Source organism: Oncorhynchus nerka, linkage group LG11 (genome assembly GCF_034236695.1).
Source record: "Oncorhynchus nerka isolate Pitt River linkage group LG11, Oner_Uvic_2.0, whole genome shotgun sequence".
NCBI lineage: Eukaryota > Metazoa > Chordata > Actinopteri > Salmoniformes > Salmonidae > Oncorhynchus > Oncorhynchus nerka.
This window is the reverse complement of record NC_088406.1, coordinates 32037161-32063605: the sequence shown is the minus strand read 5'-3', so window position 1 is coordinate 32063605 and position 26445 is coordinate 32037161. Positions and strand designations below refer to the sequence as shown.

General features: G+C 45.3%; 1 protein-coding gene across 1 annotated transcript in view; it reads right to left on the bottom strand.

Annotated features, from left to right (window-relative positions):
- Positions 1–26445, bottom strand: part of LOC115137759 (mucin-2-like) — a 32958-nt gene that overhangs the window by 3223 nt on the left and 3290 nt on the right. Inside the window, exons 2-9 of the mRNA XM_065024060.1 lie at positions 20349–21028; positions 19923–20093; positions 19386–19658; positions 18417–19352; positions 17910–18236; positions 7307–7435; positions 7031–7234; positions 6626–6928 (exon numbers count right to left, since the gene is read on the bottom strand). Coding sequence (XP_064880132.1) covers positions 6626–6928; positions 7031–7234; positions 7307–7435; positions 17910–18236; positions 18417–19352; positions 19386–19658; positions 19923–20093; positions 20349–21028 — 3023 coding nt within the window. The remainder of the gene's footprint in view (positions 1–6625; positions 6929–7030; positions 7235–7306; positions 7436–17909; positions 18237–18416; positions 19353–19385; positions 19659–19922; positions 20094–20348; positions 21029–26445) is intronic.

Here is a 26445-nt window from a genome sequence, read left to right as displayed (position 1 = left end):
AGGCAGTGGTGGCATCACTTGACCTGACTGTCAACGTAGTTGAGGGAATTCTGTCCACAGTTAATGATACTGTCGGTGTAGTAGTGGTGGTATCACTTGAAGTGGTTGTTGATGTAGTATCGTCTGAAGTGACTATTGATGTAGTTGAGTGAGAGTTGGCATCACTTGAAGTGAAGATTGATGTCGAGGGAGAGGTGGCATCACTTGAAGTGACTGTTGAGGGAGTGGTGGGATTGCTTGAAGTGAATGTAGAAGGAGTGGTGGCATCACTTGAAGTGTAGATTGATGTCGAGGGAGAGGTGGCAACACTTGAAGTGACTGTTGAGGGAGTGGTGGGATTGCTTGAAGTGACTGTAGAAGGAGTGGTGGCATCACTTGAAGAGACTGCTGATGTTGATGCAGTAGCGGTGGCATCACTTGAAGCTACTGTTGAGTGAGTGGTGGCACCACTTGAAGTGAATGTTGATGTAGTTGAGGGAGAGGTTGCATCACCTGAAGTGGGTGTCCATGTGGCATTTTCTGAATTTACTATCAGTGTAGTTGAGGGAGTGATGGCATCACTTGAAGTGACTGTTGAGGCAGTGGTGGCATCACTTGACCTGACTGTCAACGTAGTTGGGGGAATTCTGTCCACAGTTAATGTTACTGTCGGTGTAGTAGTGGTGGTATCACTTGAAGTTAAAGTTGATGTAGTTGAGGAAGAGGTGGCATCACTTGGAGTGACTGTTGAGAGAGTGGTGGCATCACTTGAAGAGACTGCTGATGTTGATGCAGTAGCGGTGGCATCACTTGAAGCTACTGTTGAGGGATTGGTGGCATCACTTGGAGTGACTGTTGAAGCAGTGGTTTCATCACTTGAAGTGACTGTCAATGTAGTTGAAGAAATTGTGGCCACAGTTAATATTTCTGTCGGTGTAGTAGTGGTGGTAACACTTGAAGTGAAAGTCAATGTAGTTGAGGGAGAGGTGGCATCACTTGAAGTGGGTGTTGATGTAGTTGAGGGAATGATGGCAGCATTTGAAGTTACTCTTGGTGTAGTAGTGGTGGCATCACCTGAAGTGACCGTTGATGTAGTTGAGAAAGAGGTGGCATCACTTGAAGTGACTGTTGACAGAGTGGTGGCAACACTTGAACTGACTGTCAATGTACTTGACGGTGTGGTGGCATCACTTGAAGTGGGTGTTGATGTAGTATCGTCCGAAGTGACTGTCGATGTAGTTGAGTGGGAGGTGGCATTATTTGAAGTGAATATTGATGTCGAGGGAGTAGTGGCATCACTTAAAGAGACTGCTGATGTTGATGTAGTAGCGGTGGCATCACTTGAAGCTACTGTTGAGGGAGTGGTGGCATCAATTGAAGTAAATATTGATGTCGAGAGAGAGGTGCCATCACTTGTAGTGAATATTGATGTTAAGGGAGAGGTGGCATCACTTGAAGTGAATGCTGAAGTTGATGTAGTAGCTTTGGCACCACTTGAAGTGAATGTTGACGGAACAGTGTTATCGCTTGAAGTCACTGCTGATGTAGATGAGGGAGTGGTGGCATCATTTGAAGTTGATGTCGATTCAGTTGAGGGAGTGGTGGCATCACTTGAAGAGACTGCTGATGTTGATGTAGTAGTGGTGGCATCACTTGAAGAGAATGTTGAGGGAGTGCTGCCATCACTTGAAGTGACTGTTGATGTCGAGGGAGAGATGGCATCACTTGAACTGAATGCTGATGTTGATGTAGTAGCGGTGGTACCACTTGAAGCGAATGTTGAAGGAACAGTGTTATTGCTTGAAGTGACTGCTGATGTAGATGAGGGAGTGGTGGCATCATTTGAAGTTGATGTTGATGCAGTTGAGGGATTGGTGGCATCACTTGAAGAGACTGCTGATGTTGATATAGTAGCGGTGGCATCACTTGAAGAGACTGTTGATGTCGAGGGAGAGATGGCATCACTTGAACTGAATGCCGATGCTGATGTAGTAGTGGTGGCATCTCTTGAAGTTGATGTCGATGCAGTTGAGGGATTGGTGGCATCACTTGGAGTGACTGTTGAGGAAGTGGTTACATCACTTGAAGAGACTACTGAAATTGATGTTGTAGCGGTGGCATGACTTGAAGCTGAGTGAGAGTTGGCATCACTTGAAGTGAAGATTGATGTCCAGGGAGAGGTGGCATCACTTGAAGTGACTGTTGAGGGAGTGGTGGGATTGCTTGAAGTGAATGTAGAAGGAGTGGTGGAATCACTGGAAGTGAAGATTGATGTTGAGGGAGAGGTGGCAACACTTGAAGTGAATGTTGAGGGAGTGGTGGGATTGCTTGAAGTGACTGTAGAAGGAGTGGTGGCATCACTTGAAGAGACTGCTGATGTTGACGCAGTAGCGGTGGCATCACTTGAAGCTACTGTTGAGTGAGTGGTGCCACCACTTGAAGTGAATGTTGATGTAGTTGAGGAAGAGGTTGCATCACCTGAAGTGGGTGTCCATGTGGCATTTTCTGAAGTTACTATCAGTGTAGTTGACGGAGTGATGGCATTACTTGAAGTGACTGTTGAGGCAGTGGTGGCATCACTTGACCTGACTGTCAACGTAGTTGAGGGAATTCTGTCCACAGTTAATGATACTGTCGGTGTAGTAGTGGTGGTATCACTTGAAGTGGTTGTTGATGTAATATCGTCTGAAGTGACTATTGATGTAGTTGAGTGAGAGTTGGCATCACTTGAAGTGAAGATTGATGTCGAGGGAGAGGTGGCATCACTTGAAGTGACTGTTGAGGGAGTGGTGGGATTGCTTGAAGTGAATGTAGAAGGAGTGGTGGCATCACTTGAAGTGTAGATTGATGTCGAGGGAGAGGTGGCAACACTTGAAGTGACTGTTGAGGGAGTGGTGGGATTGCTTGAAGTGACTGTAGAAGGAGTGGTGGCATCACTTGAAGAGACTGCTGATGTTGATGCAGTAGCGGTGGCATCACTTGAAGCTACTGTTGAGTGAGTGGTGGCACCACTTGAAGTGAATGTTGATGTAGTTGAGGGAGAGGTTGCATCACCTGAAGTGGGTGTCCATGTGGCATTTTCTGAAGTTACTATCAGTGTAGTTGATGGAGTGATGGCATGACTTGAAGTGACTGTTGAGGCAGTGGTGGCATCACTTGACCTGACTGTCAACGTAGTTGAGGGAATTCTGTCCACAGTTAACGTTACTGTCGGTGTAGTAGTGGTGGTATCACTTGAAGTGGTTGTTGATGTAGTATCGTCTGAAGTGACTATTGATGTAGTTGAGTGAGAGTTGGCATCACTTGAAGTGAAGATTGATGTCGAGGGAGAGGTGGCATCACTTGAAGTGACTGTTGAGGGAGTGGTGGGATTGCTTGAAGTGAATGTAGAAGGAGTGGTGGCATCACTTGAAGTGTAGATTGATGTCGAGGGAGAGGTGGCAACACTTGAAGTGACTGTTGAGGGAGTGGTGGGATTGCTTGAAGTGACTGTAGAAGGAGTGGTGGCATCACTTGAAGAGACTGCTGATGTTGATGCAGTGGCGGTGGCATCACTTGAAGCTACTGTTGAGTGAGTGGTGGCACCACTTGAAGTGAATGTTGATGTAGTTGAGGGAGAGGTTGCATCACCTGAAGTGGGTGTCCATGTGGCATTTTCTGAATTTACTATCAGTGTAGTTGAGGGAGTGATGGCATCACTTGAAGTGACTGTTGAGGCAGTGGTGGCATCACTTGACCTGACTGTCAACGTAGTTGGGGGAATTCTGTCCACAGTTAATGTTACTGTCAGTGTAGTAGTGGTGGTATCACTTGAAGTTAAAGTTGATGTAGTTGAGGAAGAGGTGGCATCACTTGGAGTGACTGTTGAGGGATTGATGGCATCACTTGGAGTGACTGTTGAAGCAGTGGTTTCATCACTTGAAGTGACTGTCAATGTAGTTGAAGGAATTGTGGCCACAGTTAATATTTCTGTCGGTGTAGTAGTGGTGGTAACACTTGAAGTGAAAGTCAATGTAGTTGAGGGAGAGGTGGCATCACTTGAAGTGACTGTTGATGTAGTTGAGGAAGTGGTTGCATCACCTGAAGTGGGTGTCCATGTGTCATTTTCTGAAGTTACTATCAGTGTAGTTGAGGGAGTGATGGCATCACTTGAAGTGACTGTTGAGGCAGTGGTGGCAACATTTGAAGTGGTTGTTGATGTAGTATCGTCTGAAGTGACTATCGATGTAGTTGAGTGAGAGGTGGCATCACTTGAAGTGAAGATTGATGTCGAGAGAGAGGTGGCATCACTTGAAGTGACTGTTGAGGGAGTGGTGGCATCACTTGAAGAGACTGCTGATGTTGATGCAGTAGCGGTGGCATCACTTGAAGCTACTGTTGAGTGAGTGGTGGCACCACTTGAAGTGAATGTTGATGTAGTTGAGGGAGAGGTTGCATCACCTGAAGTGGGTGTCCATGTGGCATTTTCTGAAGTTACTATCAGTGTAGTTGACGGAGTGATGGCATGACTTGAAGTGACTGTTGAGGCAGTGGTGGCATCACTTGACCTGACTGTCAACGTAGTTGAGGGAATTCTGTCCACAGTTAACGTTACTGTCGGTGTAGTAGTGGTGGTATCACTTGAAGTGGTTGTTGATGTAGTATCGTCTGAAGTGACTATTGATGTAGTTGAGTGAGAGGTGGCATCACTTGAAGTGAAGATTGATGTCGAGGAGAGGTGGCATCACTTGAAGTGACTGTTGAGGAGTGGTGGGATTGCTTGAAGTGAATGTAGAAGGAGTGGTGGCATCACTTGAAGTGTAGATTGATGTCGAGGAGAGGTGGCAACACTTGAAGTGACTGTTGAGGGAGTGGTGGGATTGCTTGAAGTGACTGTAGAAGGAGTGGTGGCATCACTTGAAGAGACTGCTGATGTTGATGCAGTAGCGGTGGCATCACTTGAAGCTACTGTTGAGTGAGTGGTGGCACCACTTGAAGTGAATGTTGATGTAGTTGAGGGAGAGGTTGCATCACCTGAAGTGGGTGTCCATGTGGCATTTTCTGAATTTACTATCAGTGTAGTTGAGGGAGTGATGGCATCACTTGAAGTGACTGTTGAGGCAGTGGTGGCATCACTTGACCTGACTGTCAACGTAGTTGGGGGAATTCTGTCCACAGTTAATGTTACTGTCAGTGTAGTAGTGGTGGTATCACTTGAAGTTAAAGTTGATGTAGTTGAGGAAGAGGTGGCATCACTTGGAGTGACTGTTGAGGGATTGGTGGCATCACTTGGAGTGACTGTTGAAGCAGTGGTTTCATCACTTGAAGTGACTGTCAATGTAGTTGAAGGAATTGTGGCCACAGTTAATATTTCTGTCGGTGTAGTAGTGGTGGTAACACTTGAAGTGAAAGTCAATGTAGTTGAGGAGAGGTGGCATCACTTGAAGTGACTGTTGATGTAGTTGAGGAAGTGGTTGCATCACCTGAAGTGGGTGTCCATGTGTCATTTTCTGAAGTTACTATCAGTGTAGTTGAGGAGTGATGGCATCACTTGAAGTGACTGTTGAGGCAGTGGTGGCAACATTTGAAGTGGTTGTTGATGTAGTATCGTCTGAAGTGACTATCGATGTAGTTGAGTGAGAGGTGGCATCACTTGAAGTGAAGATTGATGTCGAGGAGAGGTGGCATCACTTGAAGTGACTGTTGAGGAGTGGTGGGATTGCTTGAAGTGAATGTAGAAGGAGTGGTGGCATCACTTGAAGTGAAGATTGATGTCGAGGAGAGGTGGCATCACTTGAAGTGACTGTTGAGGGAGTGGTGGCATCACTTGAAGAGACTGCTGATGTTGATGCAGTAGCGGTGGCATCACTTGAAGCTACTGTTGAGTGAGTGGTGGCACCACTTGAAGTGAAGATTGATGTCGAGGGAGAGGTGGCATCACTTGAAGTGACTGTTGAGGGAGTGGTGGGATTGCTTGAAGTGAATGTAGAAGGAGTGGTGGCATCACTTGAAGTGAAGATTGATGTCGAGGGAGAGGTGGCAACACTTGAAGTGACTGTTGAGGGAGTGGTGGGATTGCTTGAAGTGACTGTAGAAGGAGTGGTGGCATCACTTGAAGAGACTGCTGATGTTGATGCAGTAGCGGTGGCATCACTTGAAGCTACTGTTGAGTGAGTGGTGGCACCACTTGAATTTGATGTTGATGTAGTTGAGGGATTGGTGGCATCACTTGGAGTGACTGTTGAAGCAGTGGTTTCATCACTTGAAGTGACTGTCAATGTAGTTGAAGGAATTGTGGCCACAGTTAATATTTCTGTCGGTGTAGTAGTGGTGGTAACACTTGAAGTGAAAGTCAATGTAGTTGAGGGAGAGGTGGCATCACTTGAAGTGACTGTTGAGGGAGTGGTGGCACCACTTGAAGTGAATGTTGATGTAGTTGAGGAAGTGGTTGCATCACCTGAAGTGGGTGTCCATGTGTCATTTTCTGAAGTTACTATCAGTGTAGTTGAGGGAGTGATGGCATCACTTGAAGTGACTGTTGAGGCAGTGGTGGCAACATTTGAAGTGGTTGTTGATGTAGTATCGTCTGAAGTGACTATCAATGTAGTTGAGTGAGAGGTGGCATCACTTGAAGTGAAGATTGATGTCGAGGGAGAGGTGGCATCACTTGAAGTGACTGTTGAGGGAGTGGTGGCATCACTTGAAGAGACTGCTGATGTTGATGCAGTAGCGGTGGCATCACTTGAAGTTACTGTTGAGTGAGTGGTGGCACCACTTGAAGTGAAGATTGATGTCGAGGGAGAGGTGGCTTCACTTGAAGTGACTGTTGAGGGAGTGGTGGGATTGCTTGAAGTGAATGTAGAAGGAGTGGTGGCATCACTTGAAGTGAAGATTGATGTCGAGGAAGAGGTGGCAACACTTGAAGAGACTGCTGATGTTGATGCAGTAGCGGTGTCATCACTTGAAGCTACTGTTGAGGGAGTGGTGGCATCAATTGAAGTAAATATTGATGTCGAGAGAGAGGTGCCATCACTTGAACTGAATGCTGAAGTTGATGTAGTAGCTTTGGCACCACTTGAAGTGAATGTTGACGGAACAGTGTTATCGCTTGAAGTCACTGCTGATGTAGATGAGGGAGTGGTGGCATCATTTGAAGTTGATGTCGATTCAGTTGAGGGAGTGGTGGCATCACTTGAAGAGACTGCTGATGTTGATGTAGTTGTGGTGGCATCACTTGAAGAGACTGTTGAGGGAGTGCTGCCATCACTTGAAGTGACTGTTGATGTTGAGGGAGAGATGGCATCACTTGAACTGAATGCTGATGTTGATGTAGTAGCGGTGGTACCACTTGAAGTGAATGTTGAAGGAACAGTGTTATCACTTGAAGTGACTGCTGATCTTGATGTAGTAGTGGTGGCATCACTTGAAGTAACTATTGATGTAGATGAGGGAGTGGTGACATGACTTGATGTGGTTTCTGAGGGAGTGGTGGAATCGCTTGAAATGACTGTTAATGCCAATGTAGTAGTGGTGGCATCTCTTGAAGTTGATGTCGATGCAGTTGAGGGATTGGTGGCATCACTTGGAGTGACTGTTGAGGGAGTGGTTACATCACTTGAAGAGACTACTGAAATTGATGTTGTAGCGGTGGCATGACTTGAAGCTGAGTGAGAGTTGGCATCACTTGAAGTGAAGATTGATGTCGAGGGAGAGGTGGCATCACTTGAAGTGACTGTTGAGGGAGTGGTAGGATTGCTTGAAGTGAATGTAGAAGGAGTGGTGGAATCACTGGAAGTGAAGATTGATGTCGAGGGAGAGGTGGCAACACTTGAAGTGACTGTTGAGGGAGTGGTGGTATTGCTTGAAGTACCTGTAGAAGGAGTGGTGGCATCACTTGAAGAGACTGCTGATGTTGATGCAGTAGCGGTGGCACCACTTGAAGCTACTGTTGAGTGAGTGGTGGCACCACTTGAATTTGATGTTGATGTAGTTGAGGGATTGGTGGCATCACTTGGAGTGACTGTTGAAGCAGTGGTTTCATCACTTGAAGTGACTGTCAATGTAGTTGAAGGAATTGTGGCCACAGTTAATATTTCTGTCGGCGTAGTAGTGGTGGTAACACTTGAAGTGAAAGTCAATGTAGTTGAGGGAGAGGTGGCATCACTTGAAGTGAATGTTGATGTAGTTGAGGAAGTGGTTGCATCACCTGATGTGGGTGTCCATGTGTCATTTTCTGAAGTTACTATGAGTGTAGTTGAGGCAGTGGTGGCAACATTTGAAGTGATTGTTGATGTAGTATCGTCTGAAGTGACTATCGATGTAGTTGAGTGAGAGGTGGCATCACTTGAAGCGAAGATTGATGTCGAGGGAGAGGTGGCATCACTTGAAGTGACTGTTGAGGGAGTGGTGGGATTGCTTGAAGTGAATGTAGAAGGAGTGGTGGCATCACTTGAAGTGTAGATTGATGTCGAGGGAGAGGTGGCAACACTTGAAGTGACTGTTGAGGGAGTGGTGGGATTGCTTGAAGTGAATGTAGAAGGAGTGGTGGCATCACTTGAAGTGAAGATTGATGTCGAGGGAGAAGTGGCAACACTTGAAGTGACTGTAGAAGGAGTGGTGGCATCACTTGAAGAGACTGCTGATGTTGATGCAGTAGCGGTGGCATCACTTGAAGCTACTGTTGAGTGAGTGGTGGCACCCCTTGAAGTGAATGTTGATGTAGTTGAGGAAGAGGTTGCATCACCTGAAGTGGGTGTCCATGTGGCATTTTCTGAAGTTACTATCAGTGTAGTTGAGGAGTGATGGCATCACTTGAAGTGACTGTTGAGGCAGTGGTGGCATCACTTGACCTGACTGTCAACGTAGTTGAGGGAATTCTGTCCACAGTTAATGTTACTGTCGGTGTAGTAGTGGTATCACTTGAAGTGGTTGTTGATGTAGTATCGTCTGAAGTGACTATTGATGTATTTGAGTGAGAGTTGGCATCACTTGAAGTGAAGATTGATGTCGAGGAGAGGTGGCATCACTTGAAGTGACTGTTGAGGGAGTGGTGGGATTGCTTGAAGTGAATGTAGAAGGAGTGGTGGCATCACTTGAAGTGAAGATTGATGTCGAGGGAAAGGTGGCAACACTTGAAGTGACTGTTGAGGGAGTGGTGGGATTGCTTGAAGTGACTGTAGAAGGAGTGGTGGCATCACTTGAAGAGACTTCTGATGTTGATGCAGTAGCGGTGGCATCACTTGAAGCTACTATTGAGTGAGTGGTGGCACCACTTGAAGTGAATGTTGATGTAGTTGAGGAAGAGGTTGCATCACCTGAAGTGGGTGTCCATGTGGCATTTTCTGAATTTACTATCAGTGTAGTTGAGGGAGTGATGGCATCACTTGAAGTGACTGTTGAGGCAGTGGTGGCATCACTTGACCTGACTGTCAACGTAGTTGGGGGAATTCTGTCCACAGTTAATGTTACTGTCGGTGTAGTAATGGTGGTATCACTTGAAGTTAAAGTTGATGTAGTTGAGGAAGAGGTGGCATCACTTGGAGTGACTGTTGAGGGAGTGGTGGCATCACTTGAAGAGACTGCTGATGTTGATGCAGTAGCGGTGGCATCACTTGAAGCTACTGTTGAGTGAGTGGTGGCACCACTTGAATTTGATGTTGATGTAGTTGAGGGATTGGTGGCATCACTTGGAGTGAATGTTGAAGCAGTGGTTTCATCACTTGAAGTGACTGTCAATGTAGTTGAAGGAATTGTGGCCACAGTTAATATTTCTGTCGGTGTAGTAGTGGTGGTAACACTTGAAGTGGGTGTTGATGTAGTTGAGGGAATGATGGCAGCATTTGAAGTTACTCTTGGTGTAGTAGTGGTGGCATCACCTGAAGTGACCGTTGATGTAGTTGAGAAAGAGGTGGCATCACTTGAAGTGACTGTTGACAGAGTGGTGGCAACACTTGAACTGACTGTCAATGTACTTGAGGGTGTGGTGGCATCACTTGAAGTGGGTGTTGATGTAGTATCGTCCGAAGTGACTGTCGATGTAGTTGAGTGGGAGGTGGCATTATTTGAAGTGAATATTGATGTCGAGGGAGTAGTGGCATCACTTGAAGAGACTGCTGATGTTGATGTAGTAGCGGTGGCATCACTTGAAGCTACTGTTGAGGGAGTGGTGGCATCAATTGAAGTAAATATTGATGTCGAGAGAGAGGTGCCATCACTTGTAGTGAATATTGATGTTAAGGGAGAGGTGACATCACTTGAAGTGAATGCTGAAGTTGATGTAGTAGCTTTGGCACCACTTGAAGTGAATGTTGACGGAACAGTGTTATCGCTTGAAGTCACTGCTGATGTAGATGAGGGAGTGGTGGCATCATTTGAAGTTGATGTCAATGCAGTTGAGGGATTGGTGGCATCACTTGAAGAGACTGCTGATGTTGATATAGTAGCGGTGGCATCACTTGAAGAGACTGTTGATGTCGAGGGAGAGATGGCATCACTTGAACTGAATGCTGATGCTGATGTAGTAGCGGTGGCACCACTTGAAGTAAATGTTGAAGGAACAGTGTTATCACTTGAAGTGACTGCTGATGGTGATGTAGTAGTGGTGGCATCACTTGAAGTAACTATTGATGTAGATGAGGGAGTGGTGACATGACTTGATGTGGTTTCTGAGGGAGTGGTGGAATCGCTTGAAATGACTGTTAATGCCGATGTAGTAGTGGTGGCATCTCTTGAAGTTGATGTCGATGCAGTTGAGGGATTGGTGGCATCACTTGGAGTGACTGTTGAGGGAGTGGTTACATCACTTGAAGAGACTACTGAAATTGATGTTGTAGCGGTGGCATGACTTGAAGCTGAGTGAGAGTTGGCATCACTTGAAGTGAAGATTGATGTCGAGGGAGAGGTGGCATCACTTGAAGTGACTGTTGAGGGAGTGGTGGGATTGCTTGAAGTGACTGTAGAAGGAGTGGTGGCATCACTTGAAGAGACTGCTGATGTTGATGCAGTAGCGGTGGCATCACTTGAAGCTACTGTTGAGTGAGTGGTGGCACCACTTGAAGTGAATGTTGATGTAGTTGAGGGAGAGGTTGCATCACCTGAAGTGGGTGTCCATGTGGCATTTTCTGAATTTACTATCAGTGTAGTTGAGGGAGTGATGGCATCACTTGAAGTGACTGTTGAGGCAGTGGTGGCATCACTTGACCTGACTGTCAACGTAGTTGGGGGAATTCTGTCCACAGTTAATGTTACTGTCAGTGTAGTAGTGGTGGTATCACAGTGTAGTAGTGGTGGTATCACTTGAAGTTAAAGTTGATGTAGTTGAGGAAGAGGTGGCATCACTTGGAGTGACTGTTGAGGGATTGGTGGCATCACTTGGAGTGACTGTTGAAGCAGTGGTTTCATCACTTGAAGTGACTGTCAATGTAGTTGAAGGAATTGTGGCCACAGTTAATATTTCTGTCGGTGTAGTAGTGGTGGTAACACTTGAAGTGAAAGTCAATGTAGTTGAGGGAGAGGTGGCATCACTTGAAGTGACTGTTGATGTAGTTGAGGAAGTGGTTGCATCACCTGAAGTGGGTGTCCATGTGTCATTTTCTGAAGTTACTATCAGTGTAGTTGAGGGAGTGATGGCATCACTTGAAGTGACTGTTGAGGCAGTGGTGGCAACATTTGAAGTGGTTGTTGATGTAGTATCGTCTGAAGTGACTATCGATGTAGTTGAGTGAGAGGTGGCATCACTTGAAGTGAAGATTGATGTCGAGGGAGAGGTGGCATCACTTGAAGTGACTGTTGAGGGAGTGGTGGGATTGCTTGAAGTGAATGTAGAAGGAGTGGTGGCATCACTTGAAGTGAAGATTGATGTCGAGGGAGAGGTGGCATCACTTGAAGTGACTGTTGAGGGAGTGGTGGCATCACTTGAAGAGACTGCTGATGTTGATGCAGTAGCGGTGGCATCACTTGAAGCTACTGTTGAGTGAGTGGTGGCACCACTTGAAGTGAAGATTGATGTCGAGGGAGAGGTGGCATCACTTGAAGTGACTGTTGAGGGAGTGGTGGGATTGCTTGAAGTGAATGTAGAAGGAGTGGTGGCATCACTTGAAGTGAAGATTGATGTCGAGGGAGAGGTGGCAACACTTGAAGTGACTGTTGAGGGAGTGGTGGGATTGCTTGAAGTGACTGTAGAAGGAGTGGTGGCATCACTTGAAGAGACTGCTGATGTTGATGCAGTAGCGGTGGCATCACTTGAAGCTACTGTTGAGTGAGTGGTGGCACCACTTGAATTTGATGTTGATGTAGTTGAGGGATTGGTGGCATCACTTGGAGTGACTGTTGAAGCAGTGGTTTCATCACTTGAAGTGACTGTCAATGTAGTTGAAGGAATTGTGGCCACAGTTAATATTTCTGTCGGTGTAGTAGTGGTGGTAACACTTGAAGTGAAAGTCAATGTAGTTGAGGGAGAGGTGGCATCACTTGAAGTAACTGTTGAGGGAGTGGTGGCACCACTTGAAGTGAATGTTGATGTAGTTGAGGAAGTGGTTGCATCACCTGAAGTGGGTGTCCATGTGTCATTTTCTGAAGTTACTATCAGTGTAGTTGAGGGAGTGATGGCATCACTTGAAGTGACTGTTGAGGCAGTGGTGGCAACATTTGAAGTGGTTGTTGATTTAGTATCGTCTGAAGTGACTATCGATGTAGTTGAGTGAGAGGTGGCATCACTTGAAGTGAAGATTGATGTCGAGGGAGAGGTGGCATCACTTGAAGTGACTGTTGAGGGAGTGGTGGCATCACTTGAAGAGACTGCTGATGTTGATGCAGTAGCGGTGGCATCACTTGAAGCTACTGTTGAGTGAGTGGTGGCACCACTTGAAGTGAAGATTGATGTCGAGGGAGAGGTGGCTTCACTTGAAGTGACTGTTGAGGGAGTGGTGGGATTGCTCAAAGTGAATGTAGAAGGAGTGGTGGCATCACTTGAAGTGAAGATTGATGTCGAGGAAGAGGTGGCAACACTTGAAGAGACTGCTGATGTTGATGCAGTAGCGGTGTCATCACTTGAAGCTACTGTTGAGGGAGTGGTGGCATCAATTGAAGTAAATATTGATGTCGAGAGAGAGGTGCCATCACTTGAACTGAATGCTGAAGTTGATGTAGTAGCTTTGGCACCACTTGAAGTGAATGTTGACGGAACAGTGTTATCGCTTGAAGTCACTGCTGATGTAGATGAGGAGTGGTGGCATCATTTGAAGTTGATGTCGATTCAGTTGAGGGAGTGGTGGCATCACTTGAAGAGACTGCTGATGTTGATGTTGATGTAGTAGTGGTGGCACTGTTAATGTCGATGCAGTGAGGGATTGGTGGCATCTCTTGAGTGACTGTTGATGGTTACATTGAATGCAGTTGCGGTTGTAGCGGTTGTGGTGGCATCACTTGAAGAGACTGTTGAGGGAGTGCTGCCATCACTTGAAGTGACTGTTGATGTTGAGGAGAGATGGCATCACTTGAACTGAATGCTGATGTTGATGTAGTAGCGGTGGTACCACTTGAAGTGAATGTTGAAGGAACAGTGTTATCACTTGAAGTGACTGCTGATCTTGATGTAGTAGTGGTGGCATCACTTGAAGTAACTATTGATGTAGATGAGGAGTGGTGACATGACTTGATGTGGTTTCTGAGGGAGTGGTGGAATCGCTTGAAATGACTGTTAATGCCGATGTAGTAGTGGTGGCATCTCTTGAAGTTGATGTCGATGCAGTTGAGGGATTGGTGGCATCACTTGGAGTGACTGTTGAGGGAGTGGTTACATCACTTGAAGAGACTACTGAAATTGATGTTGTAGCGGTGGCATGACTTGAAGCTGAGTGAGAGTTGGCATCACTTGAAGTGAAGATTGATGTCGAGGAGAGGTGGCATCACTTGAAGTGACTGTTGAGGAGTGGTAGGATTGCTTGAAGTGAATGTAGAAGGAGTGGTGGAATCACTGGAAGTGAAGATTGATGTCGAGGGAGAGGTGGCAACACTTGAAGTGACTGTTGAGGGAGTGGTGGTATTGCTTGAAGTACCTGTAGAAGGAGTGGTGGCATCACTTGAAGAGACTGCTGATGTTGATGCAGTAGCGGTGGCACCACTTGAAGCTACTGTTGAGTGAGTGGTGGCACCACTTGAATTTGATGTTGATGTAGTTGAGGGATTGGTGGCATCACTTGGAGTGACTGTTGAAGCAGTGGTTTCATCACTTGAAGTGACTGTCAATGTAGTTGAAGGAATTGTGGCCACAGTTAATATTTCTGTCGGCGTAGTAGTGGTGGTAACACTTGAAGTGAAAGTCAATGTAGTTGAGGGAGAGGTGGCATCACTTGAAGTGGGTGTCCATGTGTCATTTTCTGAAGTTACTATGAGTGTAGTTGAGGCAGTGGTGGCAACATTTGAAGTGATTGTTGATGTAGTATCGTCTGAAGTGACTATCGATGTAGTTGAGTGAGAGGTGGCATCACTTGAAGCGAAGATTGATGTCGAGGGAGAGGTGGCATCACTTGAAGTGACTGTTGAGGGAGTGGTGGGATTGCTTGAAGTGAATGTAGAAGGAGTGGTGGCATCACTTGAAGTGTAGATTGATGTCGAGGGAGAGGTGGCAACACTTGAAGTGACTGTTGAGGGAGTGGTGGGATTGCTTGAAGTGAATGTAGAAGGAGTGGTGGCATCACTTGAAGTGAAGATTGATGTCGAGGGAGAAGTGGCAACACTTGAAGTGACTGTAGAAGGAGTGGTGGCATCACTTGAAGAGACTGCTGATGTTGATGCAGTAGCGGTGGCATCACTTGAAGCTACTGTTGAGTGAGTGGTGGCACCCCTTGAAGTGAATGTTGATGTAGTTGAGGAAGAGGTTGCATCACCTGAAGTGGGTGTCCATGTGGCATTTTCTGAAGTTACTATCAGTGTAGTTGAGGGAGTGATGGCATCACTTGAAGTGACTGTTGAGGCAGTGGTGGCATCACTTGACCTGACTGTCAACGTAGTTGAGGGAATTCTGTCCACAGTTAATGTTACTGTCGGTGTAGTAGTGGTATCACTTGAAGTGGTTGTTGATGTAGTATCGTCTGAAGTGACTATTGATGTATTTGAGTGAGAGTTGGCATCACTTGAAGTGAAGATTGATGTCGAGGGAGAGGTGGCATCACTTGAAGTGACTGTTGAGGGAGTGGTGGGATTGCTTGAAGTGAATGTAGAAGGAGTGGTGGCATCACTTGAAGTGAAGATTGATGTCGAGGGAGAGGTGGCAACACTTGAAGTGACTGTTGAGGGAGTGGTGGGATTGCTTGAAGTGACTGTAGAAGGAGTGGTGGCATCACTTGAAGAGACTTCTGATGTTGATGCAGTAGCGGTGGCATCACTTGAAGCTACTATTGAGTGAGTGGTGGCACCACTTGAAGTGAATGTTGATGTAGTTGAGGAAGAGGTTGCATCACCTGAAGTGGGTGTCCATGTGGCATTTTCTGAATTTACTATCAGTGTAGTTGAGGGAGTGATGGCATCACTTGAAGTGACTGTTGAGGCAGTGGTGGCATCACTTGACCTGACTGTCAACGTAGTTGGGGGAATTCTGTCCACAGTTAATGTTACTGTCGGTGTAGTAGTGGTGGTATCACTTGAAGTTAAAGTTGATGTAGTTGAGGAAGAGGTGGCATCACTTGGAGTGACTGTTGAGGGAGTGGTGGCATCACTTGAAGAGACTGCTGATGTTGATGCAGTAGCGGTGGCATCACTTGAAGCTACTGTTGAGTGAGTGGTGGCACCACTTGAATTTGATGTTGATGTAGTTGAGGGATTGGTGGCATCACTTGGAGTGAATGTTGAAGCAGTGGTTTCATCACTTGAAGTGACTGTCAATGTAGTTGAAGGAATTGTGGCCACAGTTAATATTTCTGTCGGTGTAGTAGTGGTGGTAACACTTGAAGTGGGTGTTGATGTAGTTGAGGGAATGATGGCAGCATTTGAAGTTACTCTTGGTGTAGTAGTGGTGGCATCACCTGAAGTGACCGTTGATGTAGTTGAGAAAGAGGTGGCATCACTTGAAGTGACTGTTGACAGAGTGGTGGCAACACTTGAACTGACTGTCAATGTACTTGAGGGTGTGGTGGCATCACTTGAAGTGGGTGTTGATGTAGTATCGTCCGAAGTGACTGTCGATGTAGTTGAGTGGGAGGTGGCATTATTTGAAGTGAATATTGATGTCGAGGGAGTAGTGGCATCACTTGAAGAGACTGCTGATGTTGATGTAGTAGCGGTGGCATCACTTGAAGCTACTGTTGAGGTAGTGGTGGCATCAATTGAAGTAAATATTGATGTCGAGAGAGAGGTGCCATCACTTGTAGTGAATATTGATGTTAAGGGAGAGGTGGCATCACTTGAAGTGAATGCTGAAGTTGATGTAGTAGCATTGGCACCACTTAAAGTGAATGTTGACGGAACAGTGTTATCGCTTGAAGTCACTGCTGATGTAGATGAGGGAGTGGTGGCATCATTTGAAGTTGATGTCGATTCAGTTGAGGGAGTGGTGGCATCACTTGAAGAGACTGCTGATGTTGATGTAGTAGTGGTGGCATCACTTGAAGAGAATGTTGAGGGAGTGCTGCCATCACTTGAAGTGACTGTTGATGTAGTTGAGGAAGAGGTTGCATCACCTGAAGTGGGTGTCCATGTGGCATTTTCTGAAGTTACTATCAGTGTAGTTGAGGGAGTGATGGCATCACTTGAAGTGACTGTCGAGGGAGAGATGGCATCACTTGAACTGAATGCTGATGCTGATGTAGTAGCGGTGGCACCACTTGAAGTAAATGTTGAAGGAACAGTGTTATCACTTGAAGTGACTGCTGATGTTGATGTAGTAGTGGTGGCATCACTTGAAGTAACTATTGATGTAGATGAGGGAGTGGTGACATGACTTGATGTGGTTTCTGAGGGAGTGGTGGAATCGCTTGAAATGACTGTTAATGCCGATGTAGTAGTGGTGGCATCTCTTGAAGTTGATGTCGAAGCAGTTGAGGGATTGGTGGCATCACTTGGAGTGACTGTTGAGGGAGTGGTTACATCACTTGAAGAGACTACTGAAATTGATGTTGTAGCGGTGGCATGACTTGAAGCTGAGTGAGAGTTGGCATCACTTGAAGTGAAGATTGATGTCGAGGGAGAGGTGGCATCACTTGAAGTGACTGTTGAGGGAGTGGTGGGATTGCTTGAAGTGAATGTAGAAGGAGTGGTGGAATCACTGGAAGTGAAGATTGATGTCGAGGGAGAGGTGGCAACACTTGAAGTGAATGTTGAGGGAGCGGTGGCATCACTTGAAGCTACTGTTGAGTGAGTGGTGGCACCACTTGAAGTGAATGTTGATGTAGTTGAGGAAGAGGTTGCATCACCTGAAGTGGGTGTCCATGTGGCATTTTCTGAAGTTACTATCAGTGTAGTTGACGGAGTGATGGCATGACTTGAAGTGACTGTTGAGGCAGTGGTGGCATCACTTGACCTGACTGTCAACGTAGTTGAGGGAATTCTGTCCACAGTTAATGATACTGTCGGTGTAGTAGTGGTGGTATCACTTGAAGTGGTTGTTGATGTAGTATCGTCTGAAGTGACTATTGATGTAGTTGAGTGAGAGTTGGCATCACTTGAAGTGTAGATTGATGTCGAGGGAGAGGTGGCATCACTTGACCTGACTGTCAACGTAGTTGGGGGAATTCTGTCCACAGTTAATGTTACTGTCGGTGTTGTAGCGGTGGCATGACTTGAAGCTGAGTGAGAGTTGGCATCACTTGAAGTGAAGATTGATGTCGAGGGAGAGGTGGCATCACTTGAAGTGACTGTTGAGGGAGTGGTGGGATTGCTTGAAGTGAATGTAGAAGGAGTGGTGGAATCACTGGAAGTGAAGATTGATGTCGAGGGAGAGGTGGCAACACTTGAAGTACCTGTAGAAGGAGTGGTGGCATCACTTGAAGAGACTGCTGATGTTGATGCAGTAGCGGTGGCACCACTTGAAGCTACTGTTGAGTGAGTGGTGGCACCACTTGAATTTGATGTTGATGTAGTTGAGGGATTGGTGGCGTCACTTGGAGTGACTGTTGAAGCAGTGGTTTCATCACTTGAAGTGACTGTCAATGTAGTTGAAGGAATTGTGGCCACAGTTAATATTTCTGTCGGTGTAGTAGTGGTGGTAACACTTGAAGTGACTGTTGAGGGAGTGGTGGCACCACTTGAAGTTAGAGTTGATGTAGTTGAGGAAGAGGTTGCATCACCTGAAGTGGGTGTCCATGTGGCATTTTCTGAAGTTACTATCAGTGTAGTTGGGGCAGTGGTGGCATCACTTGACCTGACTGTCAACGTAGTTGAGGGAATTCTGTCCACAGTTAATGTTACTGTCGGTGTAGTAGTGGTGGCATCACCTGAAGTGACTGTTGACAGAGTGGTGGTTAAACTGGAACTGACTGTCGATGTACTTGAGGGAGTGGTGGCATCACTTGAAGAGACTGCTGATGTAGTTGAGGGAATGATGGCAGCATTTGAAGTTACTCTTGGTGTAGTAGTGGTGGCATCACCTGAAGTGACCGTTGATGTAGTTGAGAAAGAGGTGGCATCGCTTGAAGAGACTGTTGAGGGAGTGCTGCAATCACTTGAAGTGACTGTTGAGGCAGTGGTGGCAACATTTGAAGTGGTTGTTGATGTAGTATCGTCTGAAGTGACTATCGATGTAGTTGAGTGAGAGTTGGCATCACTTGAAGTGAAGATTGATGTCGAGGGAGAGGTGGCATCACTTGAAGTGACTGTTGAGGGAGTGGTGGGATTGCTTGAAGTGACTGTAGAAGGAGTGGTGGCATCACTTGAAGAGACTGCTGATGTTGATGCAGTAGCGGTGGCATCACTTGAAGCTACTGTTGAGTGAGTGGTGGCACCACTTGAATTTGATGTTGATGTAGTTGAGGGATTGGTGGCATCACTTGGAGTGACTGTTGAAGCAGTGGTTTCATCACTTGAAGTGACTGTCAATGTAGTTGAAGGAATTGTGGCCACAGTTAATATTTCTGTCGGTGTAGTAGTGGTGGTAACACTTGAAGTGAAAGTCAATGTAGTTGAGGGAGAGGTGGCATCACTTGAAGTGAATGTTGATGTAGTTGAGGAAGAGGTTGCATCACCTGAAGTGGGTGTCCATGTGGCATTTTCTGAAGTTACTATCAGTGTAGTTGAGGGAGTGATGGCAAAACTTGAAGTGACTGTTGAGGCAGTGGTGGCATCACTTGACCTGACTGTCAACGTAGTTGAGGGATTTTTTTCCACAGTTAATGTTACTGTCGGTGTAGTAGTGGTGGTATCACTTGAAGTTAAAGTTGATGTAGTTGAGGAAGAGGTGGCATCACCTGAAGTGACTGTTGACAGATTGGTGGTAAAACTGGAACTGACTGTCGATGTACTTGAGGGAGTGGTGGCATCACTTGACCTGACTGTCGACGTAGTTGAGGGAATGATGGCAGCATTTGAAGTTACTCTTGGTGTAGTAGTGGTGGCATCACCTGAAGTGACCGTTGATGTAGTTGAGAAAGAGGTGGCATCACTTGAAGTGACTGTTGACAGAGTGGTGGCAACACTTGAACTGACTGTCAATGTACTTGAGGGTGTGGTGGCATCACTTGAAGTGGGTGTTGATGGAGTATCGTCCGAAGTGACTGTCGATGTAGTTGAGTGAGAGGTGGCATTATTTGAAGTGAATATTGACGTCGAGGGAGTGGTGGCATCACTTGAAGAGACTGCTGATGTTGATGTAGTAGCGGTGGCATCACTTGAAGCTACTGTTGAGGGAGTGGTGGCATCAGTTGAAGTAAATATTGATGTCGAGAGAGAGGTGCCATCACTTGTAGTGAATATTGATGTTAAGGGAGAGGTGGCATCACTTGAAGTGAATGCTGAAGTTGATGTAGTAGCTTTGGCACCACTTGAAGTGAATGTTGACGGAACAGTGTTATCGCTTGAAGTCACTGCCGATGTAGATGAGGGAGTGGTGGCATCATTTGAAGTTGATGTCGATTCAGTTGAGGGAGTGGTGGCATCACTTGAAGAGACTGCTGATGTTGATGTAGTAGTGGTGGCATCACTTGAAGAGACTGTTGAGGGAGTGCTGCCATCACTTGAAGTGACTGTTGATGTCGAGGGAGAGATGGCATCACTTGAACTGAATGCTGATGTTGATGTAGTAGCGGTGGTACCACTTGAAGTGAATGTTGAAGGAACAGTGTTATTGCTTGAAGTGACTGCTGATGTTGATTTAGTAGAGGTAGCATCACTTAAAGCAAATTTTGAAGGAGAGGTGTTATCACTTGAAGTTACTGCTGATGTTGATGTAACAGTGGTGTCATGACTTGAAGTGACTGTTGATGCAGTGGTGGCATCAGTTGACCTGACTGTCGACGTAGTTGAGGGAATTCTGTCCACAGTTAATGTTACTGTCGGTGTAGTAGTGGTGGCATCACCTGAAGTGACTGTTGACAGAGTGGTGGCAACACTTGAACTGACTGTCAATGTACTTGAGGGTGTGGTGGCATCACTTGAAGTGGGTGTTGATGTGGTATCATCTGAAGTGACTGTCGATGTAGTTGAGTGAGAGGTGGCATCACTTGAAGTGAACATTGATGTCGAGCGAGAGGTGGCATCACCTGAAGTGAATGCTGATGTTGATGTAGTAGCTGTGGCATCACGAGAAGTGACTATTGATGTAGATGAGGGAGTGGTGGAATCGCTTGAAATGACTGTTAATGTCAGTGTAGTAGTTGTGGCATCACTTGAAGTGGGTGTTGATGTAGTGTCATCTGAAGTGACTGTCGATGTAGTTGAGGGAATGGTGGCTGCAGTTGAAGCTACTGTTGGTGTAGCAGTGGTGGCATCACTTGAAGTGAATGTTGAAGGAGCGGTGGCATCGCTTGAAGTGACTGTTGATGTAGTTGAGGGAGTGGTGGCATCGCTTGAACTGACTGTCGATGTATTTGAGGGAATGGTGGCCACAGTTGATGTTACTGTCGATGTAGTGGTGGTAGTGGTATGACTTGAAGTGAATGTCAATGTAGTTGAGGGAGTAATGGTATTACTTTGAATGACTGGGGATGCTGTTGAGGGAGTGGTGGCATCAATTGAAGTGGGTGTTGATGTACTATCACTTGAAGTGTCTGTTAATGTCGTAGTGGTGGCATTACTTGAAGTGACTGTTGAGGGAGTGATGGCATCACTTGAAAGGCCTGTGAATGTCGATTTAGTAGAATGAGTGATGGCATCACTTGTGACTGTTGACGTAGTTGAGGGATTGGTGGAATCACTTGAAGACACTGTTGATTTGGGTGAGGGAGTGGTGGCATTACTTGAAGTGGGTGTTGATGTAGCATCACTTGAAGTGACTGTTGAAAGAGTGGTGGCGTCCTTTGAAGAGACTGTCAATGTTGATGTAGTGGTGGGAGTTGAGGGATCACTTGAAGTGACTGTTGAGGGAGTGGTGGCATCACTTGAAGTGACTGTCAACATAGTCGAGGGAGTAGTGGCATCACTTGAAGTGACTGTTGAGGGAGTTTTGTTATCACTTGAAGTGACTGTCGACATAGTTGAGGGACTGCTGGCATCATTTGAAGTGACTGTTGAGGTATTAGTGGCATCACTTGAATGTAATTTCGATATCAATGTAGTAGAGCGAGTGAGGGCATCATTTGTGACTGTTGATGTAGTAGGGGTGGTATCAATTGAAGTGACTGTAGACATAGTTGAGGGAGAAGTTACATGAGTTGAAGTGACTGTTGAGGGAGGGGTGGCATCACTTGAAGTAGGTGTTGATGTGTTGCCACTTAAAGTAACTGTATACATGGTAGAGGGAGAGGTGGCATCACTTATTAAAGGGACTGTCAATGTCGATGTAGCAGAGCGAATGATGGCATCACTGGTGACTGTCAATGTAGTAGTGGAAGTTGTGGGATCACTTGAAATTACTGTAGACATAGTAGACCGAGTGGTGGCATCACTTTTGACTGTCAATGTAGAAGTCAGAGTTTTGGGATCACTTGAAGTGACTATTGATGTAGTTGAGGGAGTTGTGACATCACTTGTGACTGTCAATGAATTAGTGGGAGTTGCGGGATCACTTGAAGTGACTGTAGACATAGTAGAGGGATTGGTGGCATCACTTGAGGTGACTTTCGAAGTAGTAGAAGGAATGTTGGCCACAGTTGATGTTACTGCTGATGTAGTGATAGAGGAAAATATAGTTTAGATAATCAATTATGTATACATTAATGATTAGAACCATTCATGCTAATACTTATGTTATGATTTGAAAAGTATGGGTTCTTAATTGTACTGTTACTGAAAATGTAAGCAGAAATGAATTGTGTTTGTGTCTCCTGGGAAAGGGATAAGATCGTTTTTCAAACTGATGAGAATGTTTTGGTTGGATTCCATTAGGGGAGAGGAGTTTATCCTTTAGACAGGTTGGAATGTAGAGTTAACGTGGGAGCGAGGCTGTGGCGGTCCGACAGATAAGAAATGTCTGGGAGACGTTCCAGGCCTGATGAACAATGGGCTCTTGTGAGAATCAGAGAGAGGGTGTAACTGATGACGTCATTTTATGTTCACTTTCTTTAAAATGTAATGTTCTTTGTATTTTGGGTCAGTACTCATCAATAATAAATGCTGAACTTGTTTTTAAGACTGGTCTCGTGCTAATTCATGCAAATGATAAACTTACAACTTATCATGAATTAGAAATGAGTGTGAATTTAATTGGTTTTGGCAATTAAACATAAAGGAATTTAGAATTCCTCTATCATGTAGTGGAGGGAAAAGTGACTGTTGAGGGAGTGGTGGCATCACTTGAAGGGACTGCCAATGTTGATGTAGTAGAGCAAGTGATGGAATCACTTGTGACTGTCGATGTAGTAGAGGGAGTGTAGGCATTCCTTTGAGTGACTGTTGAGGGACTGGGGGTATCACTTGTGACTGTTGGTGTAGAGGGAATGGTGGTCACAGTTGAAGTTACTGCTGATGTAGTTGAGGGAGAATTGACATCACTTGAAGTGACTGTTGAGGTGGAAGTTGTGGTGGCATTGCTTGTAGTGGTTGCTGATGTTGATGTAGTTGTGGTGACATCACTTGAATAAACGTTTGATGTAGTGGAAGCTATACTTTCTATGGATTGATTGGTATTTGCTGTTGGAGTTGATGAAACAGTGGTACCCATTGACATCTGACTGGTTACAGGCAGTGATGTTTCACTTGGGATTTTTTAAACATACTTGGTCATTTCATCCATCACTGAGGTAGATGTTGAATTATGTGATGCTGATGCATTTACTTGTGCATTAAACACTGATATGGATGTTATGTTTGTGAAAACTGTGACTCAGAAGAAAAAAAAAAAAATTGATTTGATGTGACAACGTCATGTATATGTCACAGTTTCTGTGTTATTTGATTGTTGTTTCCTTAGGTTACCGCTGGAGGGCACCCTTACCCTGTTTTCTTGTTTTGAATTGCACCCAAAAAGTCTCATAGCAAAGGGTGTGAATACTTATGTAAATAAGGTATGTGTTTTTTATCTTTAATACATTTGCTAAAATTTCTAATAGCCTGTTTCGCTTTGTCAATATGGGGTATTGTTTGTAGATTGATGAGGAAAATGTTCTATTTAATCCATTTTAGAATAAGGCTGTAATGTAACAAAATGTGACAAAAGTCAAGGTCTGAATAGTTTCCGAATGCACTGTACATACAAAGAGCACAACACAATCAGGTGTGAAAGTAAGGGGGTACAGTCTGGTACGACATCCCAGTAAAATAAATAGTGGCGGTACTCCATATGTAAAATGTGAGCCTATCACAATTAATACAATTAATACAATGAGCCCAAAAAAGCATTATTTAACATTACTAAATGTCAGCCACATGAAACATTTGAAAATTGACTGGAAACCAGGTGGTAGAGTACTAGGGAGTAACTAGCCCCTCCAAAGAACAATATACACATGTATATATACATATATTATATAATATACATATACTGTAAATTTCGGTGTTCCTCAAGGTTCCGTTTTAGGACCACTATTGTTTTCACTATATATTTTACCTCTTGGGGATGTCATTCGAAAACATAATGTTAACTTTCACTGCTATGCGGATGACACACAGCTGTACATTTCAATGAAACATGGTGAAGCCCCAAATGTGCCCTTGCTAGAAGCATGTGTTTCAGACATAAGGAAGTGGATGGCTGCAAACTTTCTACTTTTAAATTCGGACAAAACAGAGATGCTTGTTCTAGGTCCCAAGAAACAAAGAGATCTTCTGTTGCATCTGACAATTAATCTTAATGGTTGTACAGTCGTCTCAAATAAAACTGTGAAGGACCTCGGCGTTACTCTGGACTCTGATCTCTCTTTTGAAGAACATATCAAGACCATTTCAAGGACAGCTTTTTTCCATCTACGTAACATTGCAAAAATCAGAAACTTTCTGTCCAAAAATTATGCAGAAAAATTAATCCATGCTTTTGTCACTTCTAGGTTAGACTACTGCAATGCTCTACTTTCCGGCTATCCGGATAAAGCACTAAATAAACTTCAGTTAGTGCTAAATACGGCTGCTAGAATCCTGACTAGAACCAAAAAAAATTATCATATTACTCCAGTGCTAGCCTCCCTACACTGGCTTCCTGTCAAAGCAAGGGCTGATTTCAAGGTTTTACTGCTAACCTACAAAGCATTACATGGGCTTGCTCCTACCTATCTCTCTGATTTGGTCCTGCCGTACATACCTACACGTACGCTACGGTCACAAGACGCAGGCCTCCTAAATGTCCCTAGAATTTCTAAGCAAACAGCTGGAGGCAGGGCTTTCTCCTATAGAGCTCCATTTTTATGGAACGGTCTGCCTACCCATGTCAGAGACGCAAACTCGGTTTCAACCTTTAAGTCTTTACTGAAGACTCATCTCTTCAGGAGGTCATATGATTGAGTGTAGTCTGGCCCAGGAGTGGGAAGATGAACGGAAAGGCTCTGGAGCAACGAACCGCCCTTGCTGTCTCTGCCTGGCCGGTTCCCCTCTTTCCACTGGGATTCTCTGCCCCTAACCCTATTACAGGGGCTGAGTCACTGGCTTACTGGGGCTCTCTCATGCCGTCCCTGGAAGGGGTGCGTCACCTGAGTGGGTTGATTCACTGATGTGGTCATCCTGTCTGGGTTGGCGCCCCCCCTTGGGTTGTGCCATGGCGGAGATCTTTGTGGGCTATACTCAGCCTTGTCTCAGGATGGTAAGTTGGTGGTTGAAGATATCCCTCTAGTGATGTGGGGGCTGTGCTTTGGCAAAGTGGGTGGGGTTATATCCTTCCTGTTTGGCCCTGTCCGGGGGTGTCCTCGGATGGGGCCACAGTGTCTCCTGACCCCTCCTGTCTCAGCCTCCAGTATTTATGCTGCAGTAGTTTATGTGTCGGGGGGCTAGGGTCAGTTTGTTATATCTGGAGTACTTCTCCTGTCCTATTCGGTGTCCTGTGTGAATTTAAGTGTGCTTTCTCTAATTCTCTCTTTCTCTCTTTCTTTCTCTCTCTCGGAGGACCTGAGCCCTAGGACCATGCCCCAGGACTACCTGACATGATGACTCCTTGCTGTCCCCAGTCCACCTGGCCGTGCTGCTGCTTCAGTTTCAACTGTTCTGCCTTATTATTATTCGACCATGCTGGTCATTTATGAACATTTGAACCCCTTGACCATGTTCTGTTATAATCTCCACCCGGCACAGCCAGAAGAGGACTGGCCACCCCACATAGCCTGGTTCCTCTCTAAGTTTCTTCCTAGGTTTTGATTTGATTTGATAATATCTATATATACGTATATATATACGTATACATATATATACGTATATATATACGTATATATACAGTGCCTTGCGAAAGTATTCGGCCCCCTTGAACTTTGCGACCTTTTGCCACATTTCAGGCTTCAAACATAAAGATATAAAACTGTATTTTTTTGTGAAGAATCAACAACAAGTGGGACACAATCATGAAGTGGAACGACATTTATTGGATATTTCAAACTTTTTTAACAAATCAAAAACTGAACAATTGGGCGTGCAAAATTATTCAGCCCCCTTTACTTTCAGTGCAGCAAACTCTCTCCAGAAGTTCAGTGAGGATCTCTGAATGATCCAATGTTGACCTAAATGACTAATGATGATAAATACAATCCACCTGTGTGTAATCAAGTCTCCGTATAAATGCACCTGCACTGTGATAGTCTCAGAGGTCCGTTAAAAGCGCAGAGAGCATCATGAAGAACAAGGAACACACCAGGCAGGTCCGAGATACTGTTGTGAAGAAGTTTAAAGCCGGATTTGGATACAAAAAGATTTCCCAAGCTTTAAACATCCCAAGGAGCACTGTGCAAGCGATAATATTGAAATGGAAGGAGTATCAGACCACTGTAAATCTAC